Source organism: Gavialis gangeticus, unplaced genomic scaffold, assembly GCF_001723915.1.
Source record: "Gavialis gangeticus isolate Ggan-Ray unplaced genomic scaffold, GavGan_comp1, whole genome shotgun sequence".
In the NCBI taxonomy this organism is placed as follows: Eukaryota; Metazoa; Chordata; order Crocodylia; family Gavialidae; genus Gavialis; species Gavialis gangeticus.
In genome coordinates, this window is record NW_017729034.1 from 17,333,213 (window position 1) to 17,348,623 (window position 15,411).

General features: G+C 51.3%; 1 protein-coding gene across 1 annotated transcript; it reads right to left on the reverse strand.

Annotated features, from left to right (window-relative positions):
* Positions 1-640: 640 nt before the first annotated feature.
* P3H3 (prolyl 3-hydroxylase 3) lies at positions 641-14,389 on the reverse strand. The gene is made up of 13 exons (XM_019527292.1): positions 14,212-14,389; positions 12,509-12,692; positions 12,234-12,365; positions 10,711-10,844; positions 9,900-9,989; positions 9,418-9,470; positions 9,174-9,232; positions 7,501-7,625; positions 5,970-6,120; positions 5,403-5,520; positions 3,151-3,226; positions 1,700-1,840; positions 641-1,346 (listed from the first exon to the last, which is right to left on the reverse strand). Exons 1-13 carry the CDS (start codon positions 14,317-14,319, stop codon positions 1,131-1,133), a joined length of 1,587 nt encoding a protein of 528 aa, XP_019382837.1. The 5' UTR covers positions 14,320-14,389; the 3' UTR covers positions 641-1,130.
* Between the last annotated feature and the right edge of the window lie 1,022 nt (positions 14,390-15,411).

The window sequence follows — 15,411 nt, forward strand, 5'->3', positions numbered from 1 at the left end:
CCAACAGATAGTTTTGCCAGTGCCCCTTACTCCTGTCCTGCAGCTGTTCCTGTTCACAGCTCTCCACATGGCCTAGCTGATGCTCTCAGACGTGTCCCAAAGCCCTTCCTGCTGCTAGTCTTGGGTCCTCCCACAGAGCTCTGCCTTTGGGTTGTGAATCTCATGCAACATAGGTTACTCTCTGGTTCTAATCCCCCCAGGAATAGCGTCATTGCGCTTTTTGATACTCTGTCTCCAGCCCTCTCATTCTCTCTGCCTACAATATAATCCAATCTCTGGATGTTAATCCCCTGGGTAGTGAGAGCAGATTGTCCTTATGCCAGTCTGGAAAATGATAAACAATATAGTCGCCCTGCTCCTCCCCATGTGGAAGTGATGATGAACTTGTGTTGGGGCAGTGAATGTCCACTGCCCCTTGTCACAGTAGGTGGTCCCCAACCTCCCAAGAGGGCAGTCCCAGCAGAGTGTGGCAATCTGTCCTCCACCCCACCATGTTTATTTGTTGTCAGGGAAGGCATAAGTCTACAGAGCCCTTGTTTTCCCTCTTCTAGGGCTGAGCCTGCCTCTATCATTTGTTAATTAAATTTCTCCATCATTCTCTCCACTGCTCTCTGGACAAACCCACAACTCCCCATCACATTTTGTATTCATTATTTTTTCCTTTATTTTATACACTCATAAGCCATGACCTGCCCTCTCTTGATTCAGTCTAAGGATTCTCTGGCCTGAGGGAATTTTAAATGCTACTGTGGTTCCCATTTCAAATCCCCAAACAACAAGAAAATCCCCTGCCCCCAAAATCCTAAGAAACCCTCCTTCCCCACTTTGGTTTGGTCCTATTGAAGGCTCATTGAGAAAAAGGGGGTGAGAGGAGCCTGCCTTGTTATTTCTGGGTGATGAAATAAGTCTCAAGTCAAGACAGTGAATAAAGATCAAGGTGCCATGGCCCTTTTTGTTTTACTCGGAATGTAATTTTTCTGTTGTGATGTCACTGAGAAATAAGCTGTATCCTTCCCCCACAATTGTGGAACTAGTATTCTAATAAATGACCACAAACACCTCCATACTCTGTGCCACTAAGAAGTTGACAGGCCAGCGTGCCTGTTCTTTAGTGTCAAGCCACACCACCCTCAGAATTCATCCCTGACTCGCAGTTCCTGGGGTTGTTGTGGGGACTCAGAACCCAGTTTGTGTCTCTGGCTTGTGGATCTGGCTCTTCCTTTGGAAACAGGAGGCTCCGGTGAGGTACCACCACTGTCGTCAAGCCCTTGATGCTGCTTGTCCTCTGGCTGCTTCTCCTGCTCCATGTCCCTTTGCTTTACCAGGGCTTCAGCCTCTAGTCGCTCCTGCAACCACAGTGTGAGACAGAGGGGATGGTGCAACTCCCTCCCACCTGGAACCTCTGCTCTGCTCTGCTCCCTGGAGCCATAACACATCCCTGTACTAGGTCACACAAATTATGGGACCCTTGTCACATCTTGGGGGAGGGACCCAATTCATGCTGCCCTCTCCAGAGGGAATTCCTTCCCAGTGAGGCTCAATGGGCTCTGATGGGAATTCTCCCATAAAGCATTGGATAGCCTCCACCCAGGTGGGGCCCCTGAGGACCCTCCTCTTCAATGGCACTCCAACCTGTCCTAGTGGCATTCTCCAAGGATCTTTTTCTATGGCCTGCCAGCTGCCCAAGGGGTCTCATTACCTGCTCAGCACGTTCCTGGGAGAGTGTGTACCAGAGGGCAATGGCACAGCGCCTCCCATGGGTCACTGCCCACACGCCATGAGGATTCTCCCCTCCGGAGCTGAATGCTACCAACCGCCCACATTTGGGGCGTACCTGAGCCTGCCAGAGAGAGGGAGGAAGTAATGAATCTAGGGGGTCTCACGCACTTCCCTGCAGCTGTGTGAGCGACTCTCTCCCTTCCCCTTCACTTGGGGGGCTGAGGTGGACTTGTAAAACATTCAGGAGACCTCAGGGGTTTTGACAGAGACCCTGACCTTAACAGAGGCTGCCTGAAAGGGACAGAGAGAGAAAAGGAAAGAAAGATTGCCAAGATAGAAAAGAAAGACACACACACACACACACAGGCTGGCAGAGCATGGAACATCCACCAGGAAGAAATTGACCTCTCCCCCTGGCCTGATTTGCCTGCATTTGCCTTTGGCTGCCCCAGTTTGAATCTGCTTAGTTATTAGCACTGGATCCTGGGCATAGGTGGAGGGAGAAAAAAATTGGGGGAGGGGGCTGAGCACATGCATGCATGCACCCCACCCCAGCGGGAAAGTCTGTGGGGGAAGGGAGTGGGATTAGGAGGGAGTGGAGCCAGGCCCAGGGTACCCCGCACCCAGGGTTGTTGCCTGGTGCCAGTACCCCCCACGCCAATAAATCCACCATTCCCTAGTCCTGCACTGGCCCTGGCCCAGCACTGCCCAGAGGGCCCGGAGCCAGGGGCCAGAGTGGAGCCAGCCTCAGCTGCGCTGCCAGGCTGAAGGGGACGAAGCCCCTGGAACCCCTGCACCTGCCCCAAGTTGTCACTGCTCTCCAGGGGGCATGGAGAGGGGGTGCTGACTCCCACTGCTGCATGCATCTCAGGGGCACATAGGTGGCATGTGCCCTCGGATCTGCGCAGGGCAGGGCAGGGTGCCGCTTCAGGCTAGGACGGAGGCTGTGCTGGGCCCTTCCCAGCCTGGACTCTTCCCAGCCCGGCTCCCTGCAGCCCCCACTGGGAACAGCCTGGCACAGCCTCAGCCCCAGCCCACAGAGGCAGCCTGCCCTGCCCTGCACAAATCCGGGGCATATGCCTCTCATGCCTCCTGGGGTGCAGGCAGCAGCAGGAGCCACGTCCCCTGGATGAGCCACTTGCAGCTCAGTCCCACACCCCCTCCCCTAGTCCCAGCCCCAGCCCCACTCCTTGCCCACCCCTGCTGCACTGGAAGCCCTTGGCCAGGCTGCTTTGTGGCCCTACTGCTGCCCTGCATTTGTGGGGGCTAAGCCCTGTAAGCCCCCACCTTTCCACCACCTATGATCCTGAGGGAGCAGAGAGGCCTGGCATCCAGCGAGCTCTCTCCTTCCCCAGCACCCACCTGAAAGATTAAGTTCCCTTAACATCCCTTGCCCTGTTCTCCTCCGCTTGGACCAGACCTCAGACTCACCGTGACTGTCACAGCATCCAGTTCAGTGAAGAACAGTTCCCCGCCTTTGAAATCATCATTGAGGTACAGGATCCCACTAGACGAAATGAAAGAGTAGCTGGAAAATGGAGATCATTCACTCCTCACAGCCCCTGACCTAATGAGAGGGCCCCATTCCAGATCAAGCCTCATACTCTTGCTCTTAGGACAGTCCATGCAATTAGAATCCAGGGAGCCTCACATCTCAGCTTAACCAGCTAGTAGGAACAACCACTAAAGGTAAAATAGCCAAACCCTGGATAAAGTCTAACCAGCATGGAATCTACAAATGAAAAAACTGGGTCTCACTAACCTTTCAAAAGGCAAAACATATCACTAAGCAGTAGAGAACCAGCTAACCAAATTTGTTAAAGCAGCAGTTCCCAATCTCTCATCATCCCAATTTTGTCTGGGTTGCCACCCCACTTCTGGTGCAGAGCTGGGTTCTACAACTAAACTCCCGTGGGCTTGGCAACCCCACTCATAAGTGCCACAACCCATCTCAGGGTTGCCAGTCCTGGTCTGAGAATTATTTACTGAGGCCTTCAAAAGGCACTGACAAGAGCCTTCTAAAGAAGTTAAGCTATTATGGGATGAAGGGCAAAGCAGTGATATGGATCACAAACTGGTTCAGAGACAGAAACCAAAAAATAGGATTACATGGTCAATTTTTATCATGGTAAGAGGTTAAGTCTGAGGTCTTCAAGGGTCTGTATGAGATCCTGCGGCATTTAAGATATTTTAGTAATGATCTATGGGGGAGGAGTGCAGACCGTGCAAAGATACTGAGGCGAAACATAGCAGGATGGGGAAAGAACTTTTGAAATTTTATTTTAAAAAAATTTGCACAAGAACAAATGGACATTGACTGGCCATGAATAAATTTAGGCTGCAAAACAGAAGAAAGTGTCCAACCATCAGGAATGAGTTAATGGATCAGCCATTCATGGTGGGAATAGTGGGATCAAAAGATCCAATCAGTTTTAAGTTGGAGCTGGAGAAGAGGACTATATCACGCTGCTGCCAGAGACAACAGAGAAATGGGACTAACTGACACAATCCCATGTTTTACGTTTCTATAACAAGAGACTTAGTGGAGACTTCTGTTCAACATGCAGCTGTCATTGAAAAGCAAACATGATCTTAGGAGGCATAATAGTGTCAGTATCATTCATGCTGGATGGTGAATAATACTGTGCATGCTATGGGGCTTTATGTAAATCAATGGTGCAGTTGCCTTTGCATCCTGACCACAGTACTTCTCATCCCATTTCCAAAAAAACACACAGAAAGAAAAGGGCAAAAAGAATGATCAAGAATGACCAAGTTTCCTAACCCTTCTAGCCATAAACCAAAAGCCTGACATAGCAAAGAGTCATAGCTTTAAGGTATGCCTGCCCCACAGCCCATGACCTGTGACCCAGTTCAAATAATAATTTGCTGCTAAATTACTTCTTAGAATCATTAATGAGCAACAATTAAAGAAAATTAAAAAATGTAAAATAATCAATGAACAGACAGAGAGAAAAAAAGAATGTTTAATTCACTACTTTAGAAGCTGAATTGAACCTGCCCAGGAGATGCAGTTTGGCCCATTCGAGGGGCTAGAAGAAACTCTCATATAAAAAAACCTGAAATTATCTAAGAAAGAAGAGGATTAAGAGGGGATTATGATAAAATATGTAAAACAATGGCTGGGCTAGAGAAAGTAAGCAAGAGACTTCTGTTCACCTTGTCTTGTGAAACTGAAAGGTGGCAAATTCAAATTTGATAAAAGGAGACCAGCTGGGATCACAATGCAGAACTCACTGAAGCCAAGAACCCAGCAACATTCATGAGACTGAAAATTTGTATGAATAGTTAGCATAGGCAGAGTTATGGCCAGTCATGATACCAAATATTGGAGGGATTTTATACCTCAAGCTTCAGGGATTTAAGCTAGTCTGTAGAAGTTAGAGATCAGGATGAGGCCTCATATGAAAGGGTGCATTATCTATCTACCCCTCAGCCCGGTGCAGGTTTCTTACTCTTTCCTCTGAAGAAGCTGATACTGGCCTCTATGAGGGACTGGATGCTAGATGAGATAGGCCTTGGCTCTGGGCATGTCTGCAATCCTTATATTCCTATGAAACACCATGGCAATCGGGCCTTCTGCTACAGCAGGATCATTCCATGATGAAGCTGAGTATCTTCCTCCTCCATGCACTCAAACCTGTGGTCCAGTCTCATCTTACCTGTAGTCCCTGTACATATAGGCAGGTGGTTCTTTCCAGCATTCTTTTCCCTCAGGATCCAAGAGACAGTTATCAGCATGAACTGGATGACTAAGATCCATGCGATCATCTTGTTCCCCTGGAGAGGAATATTGGAGGAGAATATAAACTCCTTAGAGCAGTGGTTTATAACCTTGAAGGACCCCCTCAGTAGCCTCAAGGTACCCCTTGGAAAATGCCAGCTGTTAGTTTTGAGTCATTTTTTGACTCCAAAAAGCAACACAGCCATTTTTCTGTTGCAAAGAACTCAGCAAGACCACAACAGGTCAGAGTGTTTTTAACACTATGGATTCCTACTTGCAATCTCTGGGTTTATCATGTGAATCATATCTGTACACCTAACAGTACAAAAATTTCATGGCATCCTGCAGCACCCCTGAAAGGATCTCAAGGCACCCAAGGGTGCCATGGCACCCCGGTTGAGAATTACTGCTTTAAAGGAATACGTCAAGGAAAGAGGGGCTTCTGAGCAGGAGGGAAGGGGAATTTCCAGGTGGAGGGGTCAAGACTTGATGAGGCCTTCTTTACCCTCCACAGCTGTGCGGCATACAAGGTGTGTGAAGGAGAAGTGGAGCTTTTTCCCAGGTGTAAAATAGGACTGTACAATTTTCCGGGATTTCTCACTGGCCTGTAGAAGCAGTTTGGCATCTCTCCAGTTCACAGCTTCATCCTGTGCCAGCTACAAGAAGAAAGGAAGCCTGTGCAACACCTCACATGTAACAGAAGCACTTCTGTGAAAAACCATGTACATGCGTAACAGAGAAACATGCCCACAAGAAACCCTGTTTACACATGGGGAAGCAAGAAGTATGCCTGAGAGAAGCTCCTGAAGCTCTTGCGCATGCCAGAGTTGCCCGTACCATGCTATACAGGTGAAGGGCTGAGAGAAATGTCCTTGTATACGCATTACAGAGAGAATAACGCTCGAGAGAAACAACTAAGGGAACAACTCCCTGAGAAATACTGCGGAAGGAGCAGAAGAGAAGCAGCAGCAGGAGCAGTATAACCCATGAACAAGAGAAATACATCCATGTCCATGTGAGAAAGCACCCTCTAAAAAGATCCTAAATATTCCCACAGTGCATGAGGGGAGCTCACTTTGAGAGATGCTCCAGATATATGAGAAACACCCTGAAAGAGACCCTCAGATGAGAGAAGCAGGCCCATGAAAAGCATGGCCCATACTCCTGCGTATGAGCAACAGTGAGAAGCACAACAGCGAGCTTTGAATTGTGCACTCATAAGCATCTGGTTAAGGACAAAGTCCAAGAGAAAGTGTCCATATGTGTGCAAGAGAAGTGCTTGCCTGTGTGAAATCCCACAAGGACTGCCATGTACAAGGCACGAATACTTGGGACAAACCCTCCCAGCGTTTGTAACAGCAAAATACAACCTCCTACAATGAACTCCCTATTCATCAAAGTATTCTAACCAATTCCTATATGTGCATGACAGAAACATGTCTGTGAAACCCTCCCTCACATAACAGCAAAACAAGCCTCCCATACCCTGTGCATGGCTGCAAGGGTCCTCCTGCATATCAGAATAGAAAGCCCTGGAGAGAGAAGAAAGCTTGCCCATACATGCAAGAGAACGTGCCTGTAAGACCCTTCACACAAGTAAATGAAAGAACCATACCCGGGGACCCCCTACGTGTGAAAGTAAGGGCATGCCTCAAATAAAGGAAAGCACTCCTCTGGGAAATCTCCATGCAAGCAAATGACTGGCCAGCATGCCTCCACAAAACTTGCCAAGGCAAGCTTGTGCCCTGTGGATGGCTCATTCACATATTTAGAGACACAGAGCCATTTACCTGCAGAGCTTTTAGTACTGTTAATCCTTCAAATCTCTCGTGTGGTGTGTGAGGGGACCGTCTGCCCCGGTAACTGTCTCCTGTGCCTCCAGCTGCCTGAAATAGGTGGAAGAGCAATTTCAAACCTGGCCCAGCTCTTTCCTTCTTTCCTGATGGCACAGCCACTCCTGCTAAGAAGAACAGAGCTGGGCAGGTCCAGCTCCACCCTCTGGTACCAGAGGGTCTCCTAAAAGCTTCAGGTCTCACCTTGGCCAGCCGGAGAATGTCCTTACATTCAGACTCTGTTAGGACTCTGTCGAAGACGACCCGCTGTGACCCGTTCAGCTGGCGGGAATCTTGGGTGATGGTAAGGCCCTCAAAAAATAAGGGACCTGGTAGTGAGGCAGGGTAGAAAAAGTGCAAAAGCAGACTCAGGACAGGGAGCTCCATCAAACATCAGCCCTGTCCCAGACTGCAGGGACAAAATATCTGTCCTCTAAAGTACAAAACACAGTCACCGACCCATGTGAACCACATCCTCCTCAAGGCACTATGTGATGTAGGGGCAGCCTGTTGGCATTGACCAAGCACAGAATTCAGAGCCCAGCCCATTGGCAGACATGAGGCAGGAAGCCGCAGGAGGTGGGGCAAGTGGTGAATCACAGCCTCCCACTCCAGTGGGTCTGCGGTGGGACAGACAGTATGTGGCAGAGTTCAACAAGCACTGTGGACGGCACCCCTGGGAACAAAATCTGGCTAACACCTAGATCAGTCTTCCTTTCAATCTCACATCTTGTCCCCATGACCTACTCATGGACACAACAGGTTTGGTCTTTCTGCCCCCATTAAGCACGGACAGCCTTGTCATGGCGAACTTTGTGTTGGTTATCAGTACTCTGTCCCTCCCATATTAATCTCTGGATAGAAGGCACTGCAGATGTGCTCAGGCCATGGTCAGGAGCTGTTCTCCCATGTTACTGCAGAGCACACTCAGGAGCCAAGCTTGACCTAAAGACAAGGAAGAAGCCTGTGGGAGATGACTGGTACTGCAACAACTCCCATATGGAAAGCCCAGGATGAAAATACAGGACCTTATGCTAGGGAACATACAGCAACCATCCACCACAAATGTAGTCCTTCATTTGTCATATAGGAAGTATTTTCCAAGCTTTGTACCTTCTATTTCTGTTTCTCCATTCCTCCCTTCCCTTCACAGCCCTTCCTCGTTTCTACAGAACTGATGCACTTGTGCCTCGGCTGGTTTTGCTGAAGCAGTTTAATCACATGAAGCTCAGTGCATCCATGTGGGTTGTTCTGAACCATGGTCTGAACTTCCGCAGGTGTCCCCTACAGCAGTGGTTCTCAACATTTTTTGTACCAGGAACCATTTATAATCATGGATGGCCAGTCTGGACCCAGTGCCCTTCACTCCCGACCCGCTGCCCAACCCCACCTCCAAACCCCCAGTGTGTGGGGAAGAGGGTGGGTGTGTAGGGGTCATGGAGCCCCTTGCAAGCTGGAACTCTGACAGCCTGCAAGGAAAAAACCCAGTTTCCCATGTTTTTCTCCTTTAAAATATAATCCATATTTAGGTTGCTGATCCATTTTTAAAGTTGGTCGTGACCCTTTTACATATTCTTGGGACCCACTTTTGGGTTAGGACCCATGGGTTGAGGAAAACTGCCCTACAGCAACATCTGAGCACTCTTCTGGGCTGTCGCAGTGGCAGTACCCTTAAGGCTCCTGTTCCACTTTCCCCATGCCAGAAGCAGTTTGCCTGGGAGAGTTTTTCAGGTGCCTATGCACTGGTAAGAGACCTACAGGTGGATCATCTGGCCGGTGCAATGTATGGCATTGACATGACTGAGGCTGGAATAGGAGAGGCTCAGGGACCATTTAACCTTTCTGGAGAAATGTCCCTGTATCCCTCTGTGACTCACCTCTCTGCTCCGGCTGTTCCACATCCAGATTTTCCAGCCTGTGCTTCTCTTGATCCTCTCTCAGGAGCAAGGGAGAGATGCAGACAAAGACTGTCAGTATCCAGAGCTGTGATCCCCTCAGTCAGACCCTCCATCAGCAGCAAGAGCCAGGCCCTTTCTCTGTTCTGATTTCACCATTTTCCCTTTCAGGCACTGTCACCCCCCACACCACAGCACCTCACCTCCCATTTGACTCACTGACTACCTGCGTTTCTGCTTCAGGCTTTCAGGGATCAGCTCATCTGGGGTCCACAGGTCCTAAAGAAACAAAATGTAGAGGCTCAGTATCTTGGGACACTCCTCTCAAACTGGATCAGACCAACAGGCTGATCAAGTTCAGTGCCACAGCATTCCCCAAGCTAGAGTACACCAGAGCAGCTGGCCTGTCCTGACACTGACCAGTGTGGACTACCTGAATATAAACCTCCTAATGCCTCAGGCAAGACTTTCACTCTGCCCCAGGTGGGAAATTTCTTCCTGCTCCTCACCCAAGTGCTGGGGCTCAGGTGAGAATGAGGGCCTTGAAGACTCGCTTCTCACCTGGGAAGTTCTTGCCACACATGCAGATCTCTTACAAAGCCAAGAGAATATCTTGCTGACATAGGCTCCACAGAGAGACATACACGGCCTGGATGAGACCTGGACAAGGAAGTACTCAGCTGCCTGGAGAAGGATGCAACTACTTACAGGGTCATTAAATGTTCCTCCCAGATGTTCCACTGCATAGTAAATCAACTTCTTCTCCTTCAGAGACCGCTGAACATAATGATAGATGTTCTGGGGGTACAAAGAGGCTGTTAAACAACTGCCCCATGAAGGGGATCTGCTCCTGCCCTCAGGAGACATCTGCCATACCACAGTACCACAAAGAGAGCCTGCTTATGCTCTGGCATGGGGAGACTTCTGCCTGACAAAGGATTTTTATTTTTAAATTTTGTCTCAGGACAATTTAGCCAAATCAGTTCTAAATTCTATCAAGTGAGCTGAACTCAATTGTTCAAGTCTGTGTTGCACTACCATCGGCAAGTATCCTCCCCCCAGACTCTTCAGCCTGGGGCTTCAGATACTCCCAAATCCACGGCAGGCATCTTATGTGCAGGCCCCAAGCCCAGAGGCCTTGGAGTTCAGCTGTCTCCCAGTCTTGCTTGCCCCTAGCCAAAAGGCCAGAGGAGCAAGCTAGACAGAAATCCCCCATCTCCATAAAAATCAAGCATGTAGTTGAGATCCTCCCATTGGGAGGCTATGGAAGACTCCTGCAGGGGGGCCTGCTGGCAGTGCACTGGACAAGTCTCCACTCTTAACTACATAGTACCATGTAAGGTGACCTTGGCCCCTTTATTAGAAAACGTTCTGAGCCAAAAGGCCAAGAAGTGACTCTGCTGCTATTTATTTGATCCAGTGTCTGCACATATATACAACCCCTTCCCAGTGGAAGCTGGACCCAGGTCAGCCATGATGAGGTTCAGAGAAAGCCGAATTTGGGGACTACTGCTGGTACCTCTCTGGCTGTGACTGATATGCCCTCTCCCAGCTCTGCCTGATAATATTTCATCGTCTCCAGCATTGATTCATCCATAGGATAGAAGAGCAGATAGGAAGCAGCACATTCAGCAGCCAGCGCCTGGTTTCCAACTTGGAGGCAAGAGAGAAAAGGAGGTAGGTATGACCAAGGTGCATTAAGTATAAGTCTATTATTATTACTGAATATTTATATCTTAGCAGTGCCCAATATTCCAGAGCTTGGCACTGAACCCACATGGAAAGCCACACTTCTTGCCTTACAGGGCTTATAACCTAAAGACACAACCAGACAAGGGCGGGAGATGGGGTTACAATAAACGAACCTGGTGAACAATTGGCCAGATGAGCTAGGTAAGAGGAATTTCTCCTGCAAGGACAGAGGTGGGGAGGAAGAGAGTAAGACAGGGAAGGAAAGGGAAAAGCCTCCTGGCAAAAGCAGGTCTAACAGAAGAGAAAGCAATGATTGTTTGGATTTATCAGACTGTTTCTGCCATGTCTAGTGGGCAGCATGGAAGGAACAATGAAGGTATCTTGCCAGTGTGGGAGAAGACAAGATTGAGAGTGCTGGCACAACAAGAGTCATGACCAGTATCATCATCAGTCTCCAGCCCAGCTTGGCAAGGTGGGATTAACTTACACATGGTTCTGCTAGTAAAGACAACAAGTTTGCAGGTCACGGGGAAATACATGGAGACCAGTAGAGGGACTTAGAGTGATGTGGCCAGAGCACAAAATCAAGGAGTTGTTGGCAGCTCCATTCCGAATGGATGTTATGGGAGTAGGGGAGGCAGGGAGCCAGGACCAGGAAAGTACACATGGCAGTGAGGACTTAATCACCATAATCACAACAGGCAACGAAGACGGCAAGAGGCTTGGTTATGTGCGCAGAAAGGAGAGGCCAGATTTTAGAGACATCATGTAAGAAAGCAGCAGGATTTAGGCATGGATCTGGTGTAAGGGCTAATTTAGAGATGGCCTCCAGGTTGCAGGCCTGAGGACCTGGGAGGTTGGTGGTTCTGTCCAGGGTGATGAAGAGGATTCTGAGGAGAGGGCTTAATGAGGAAAGATCAAGAGCTTAAGTCATAGGTGATGTGTAGGGAGGAACATGGGATGGGGGGCACACGTGTCCTCCCTGAGACTGGCTGCTGCCGCCAGTGTCTGCAGGTGGTCACCACTCGCCACCCCACCCCCAGTTGCCACCATTGTCATCACAGCCGTTTGCAGGTGGTCCCCATTTGCCCCACCCTCACTGCTGTTATCACCGCGGCTGCCTGCAGGCGGTTCCTTGCCAATGCCATGCTCCTGCTGCCAACACCACTGCTGTCTGCAGGTGGTCGCCATGCCTCCCCCCAGCCTTGAGGCACAAGTCATTCATGGTTTAAGTTATGCTTGCTGCCCCCACCCATGCCATTCCCTTCCTAGTGGGTACAACAGAGCCAGGTAGCTCTCCCCTGCCAGTTCACACATCACATTACTGACTGCTGTCCTGGGTCTCCTCACCTTGGTTGTAAGCAAACTGCAGTAAGTCAAAGTGGGAGGGTATGAAATCTTCTGTGGCAGACACCCGTCCTGGCTTCGTGGCAATATCGAGGACACACTGCTGCCTGCACTTCAGGACCTGAATGTAATGGGCTGAAGGAAACAGGGGAGTGAAGGCCAGTACTTCCAACAGCACAGCAGCTCCCCTTCCTGCCCATGCAGGATACAGGGCCTGTCCAGGCTTGGAAACCTGTCCCTCCCTGCACCACAGCACACCAGTATGCCTCAATCTCTACCTGCAACAGCTTCATAAAGGCCAGGTTGCATCTCCTCTTCTGTCTTGTCCTCCCAGGGCCCCTCACACAGGGCTCGACAGTCCTCCAGTGCCAACAGTACCTCTTTGAGGGACTCCTCCAGCTTTACCACAGCCTCCTGGTACTCATCCACTTTGTAGTGCTGCACTCCAGTCTCATATGCCTTCTGTGAGGAACAGATTCACGGATACTATTTAGTTTCTGGGCCTCTTGATGGAAGGCTAAGGGTTATCCAGGACTGTATGGTGGTATCCATCTCTAATAGTGTAGTGGTGCCATCTGGGGGCCTGCCTGGGCAATGCATAGGTCACACTGTCTATGCACACTCCTAGTCTCAGGCAGTTGCCTCTTTTGCAGAGGCAGGATAGGGGCTTTATTTTGGTCCCTAACTATAGCAGGTAGGCAAGTTGTACAGCTTTCCAGAGCACCTGGTGAGGTATATAGCTCTCTAGGGCAATTATTTGGGTCTGCAGACCATACAGGGAGTTTCAGCGAGCTGTTGTAGGCTGGGTCAGCACCCCAGTTCCCTAAGTGGCTCTGCTCCGTGCTCAGGACAGATGGGCAGGTGGGACCAGGATCACAAGACAGCCACACAGAGGGCCAGGACCAAGGGCAGAGCCATGATCCACTGCCTGCACACACCTGCAACAGGTGCTGATTCTCCGGGCAGGGCCGTATGGGGCAATGGTGACACGTAGGGGGTGTACCCCCTGACAGCACTGGCACACCCCCCCACCGGCCGCACTCCCTGCTTAGGCAATGGGCAGGGGAGCAGATGGGAGCACCAGTGTCCCCCCTGTGAGCGCCGCCCAGGGAGTGGAAGCACTGGATGTAGCGCTGCAGCCACTTCTGGGAGCACTGCAGCCACTTCCTGCTTGGCAAGTTTGGCTGCAGGGGGACCTTCCTGGTTGCTGACTGGTCACTGGGGGGCGGGGCATGTGCCCCCCCGACTAAGGTGGCACTAGTCGCCCATGATATGGGAAGCAGATCGCACCTCTGTGCCAGGCCCCACGCCCACACTGTTACTGGCCAGTGATTCCAGGGTCTCCATGGAGACCGACTAGGACCCATATAGGCAGGGCAAGCAGCCAGGCAGATGGGATGGGGCTATGGGCAGGCGGGGAGCTGTGCCTGGGGCCAGGATCTTGGGCCAGTGACAGCGCACAGCCAGGGCAGAGCTGCAATCTGCTCCCCACATGCCCCTGCTCACGCAACCTGCCCCTATCACAGGGGTGTGTGGGCAGCTGATTGTGACTGCCCTGGCCCTACACTATCACCGCCCCAAGATCCCATCCTATGATCATGACTTGCCTGCCCATCCTGCTCCTGAACAGCCCTCCCCACACACCTGTGGCCCCATCTCATCCACCCAGCTACACACCTTGCCCCCAGCGGTGGGTGCGGGATGGATATGCTGGGGTGCCAGGGCAGCAGGGCTGGGCCCAGCAGCAGCAGGAGCCAGGAGGAGCTGTGGCCACCAGGGCTATCAGGAAACGGAGTTCACTGCTGCACCGCCCCAGCCCCGCTGCATGCCCAGGGGCAGCAGGACCATGGCCCAGGCCATCCCCTGAGCATTGGGTTGGGCAGGACTGAGAGACCCACTGTGGACTGGACAAAATCTCTCAGTGGGCCAGATCTGGCCCATGAGCCATATTTTCCCCACCCCTGCTCTACGGTGGTCTTACCCAATGTGGCATAGCCTCCAGGTCCTGGAAACTGTCTGACTTTACCCCTGCCATCCGCTGGTATTTCTCAATGTCTTCACGCATCTGCAGGTGCTGGGGGTTTGCCATGAAGAATGTGTGTGCAGCTGCCACTGCCTCGTCCAGTTTCTTCAGCTGCAGAGACAAAACAGCCCACCTAGAGCCATTCCCCTGGTCTGGAGGCAGACCTGCCCGCCCTTGCTTCCCAAGTGAACCCTCCCACCTAGCTTCCCCTGCCCTTTCACTGTTTTTTGTAGGACCTGCCTGTAAACAATGCACCCTGCAGACCCCTATTGGATAGTGTGCAATAAGAACCCATGCACACACCCCAGTGCTGCTTTTGGACTTTAGCCCCACCCCATGATGTCCTCAAGATGTTGTCTGGGGCTGAGCTGGGGTTACAAATACTGTCAGGCCCTGCACCAGGCTGCCACCTGGGTGGGGGGGGTCAGACACCATGGAAAGCCCCTTCTACCAAGACTCCCCATCCAAGCCTTTCCCAGCCCTCTCCAGCTGTAGGTCCTACACAAAAACAGCAAGGCATGGGCTCTCAAGCAGGGTGTCACACAGGCTGTCATGGACTCAAAGAGAAGCAGGGCTGGAAGAGACCTCCAGAGGTCATCTAGTGAGACCAGCCCCTGCCCGAGGCAGGATCAGCCCTATCAAACCATCCTATACAACCCATCATCTAAACTCAACTGAAGACTACCCTCAACCCTGACACCACAGGGACCTACACCCTCACACGTAACGCAGGGGAACGACAGCAGCCCACACCCTACCTCTATCAGTGTCAACATATGCTCGAGAGGCAGCACCCTAGCAAGGAAGCTCGGTGCCCGGGGCAAGCCTGCAGCAGGAGCCTACCCTTGCCCTGTACACACACTCCCCGCAGGAGTGCAGGCAGTGGTGGGAGCTGCCCTCCCTCTGTCCCTGCACCCCCTGGATGAATGGCTCAGGGCTCTGTCCCATGTCCCACTCTGTCTGGGCAGTGCCTGTCGGCGGGCCTCCGCTTTGGTGCCCGGGGCAGTCACCCGCTTGCTACAGTGCTGGGCAGAGGGCCACCCCCCCAGTCAGGACCAATCTGACCCGGGAGTGAAATTCCTTCCTGGCCCCAAACGCAGGAGGGACCGGCTCCCCTCGGGCTCAGGTCCCAGCAGGGGCTGGCGGCGCACCTTGAAG

What these genes read in the sequence shown, in the direction of transcription:
- P3H3 (XM_019527292.1), bottom strand. Translation starts at nt 14,319, where the DNA reads ATGGCAAACCCCCAGCACCTGCAGATGCGTGAAGACATTGAGAAATAC. An exon ending in GGAACAGCCGGAGCAGAGAG is followed by an intron (nt 7,626 to 9,173) that starts GTGAGTCACAGA and finishes CCTCACTACCAG; the next exon opens with GTCCCTTATTTTTTGAGGGC. An exon ending in ACATTCTCCGGCTGGCCAAG is followed by an intron (nt 6,121 to 7,500) that starts GTGAGACCTGAA and finishes TTCTTCTTGTAG; the next exon opens with CTGGCACAGGATGAAGCTGT.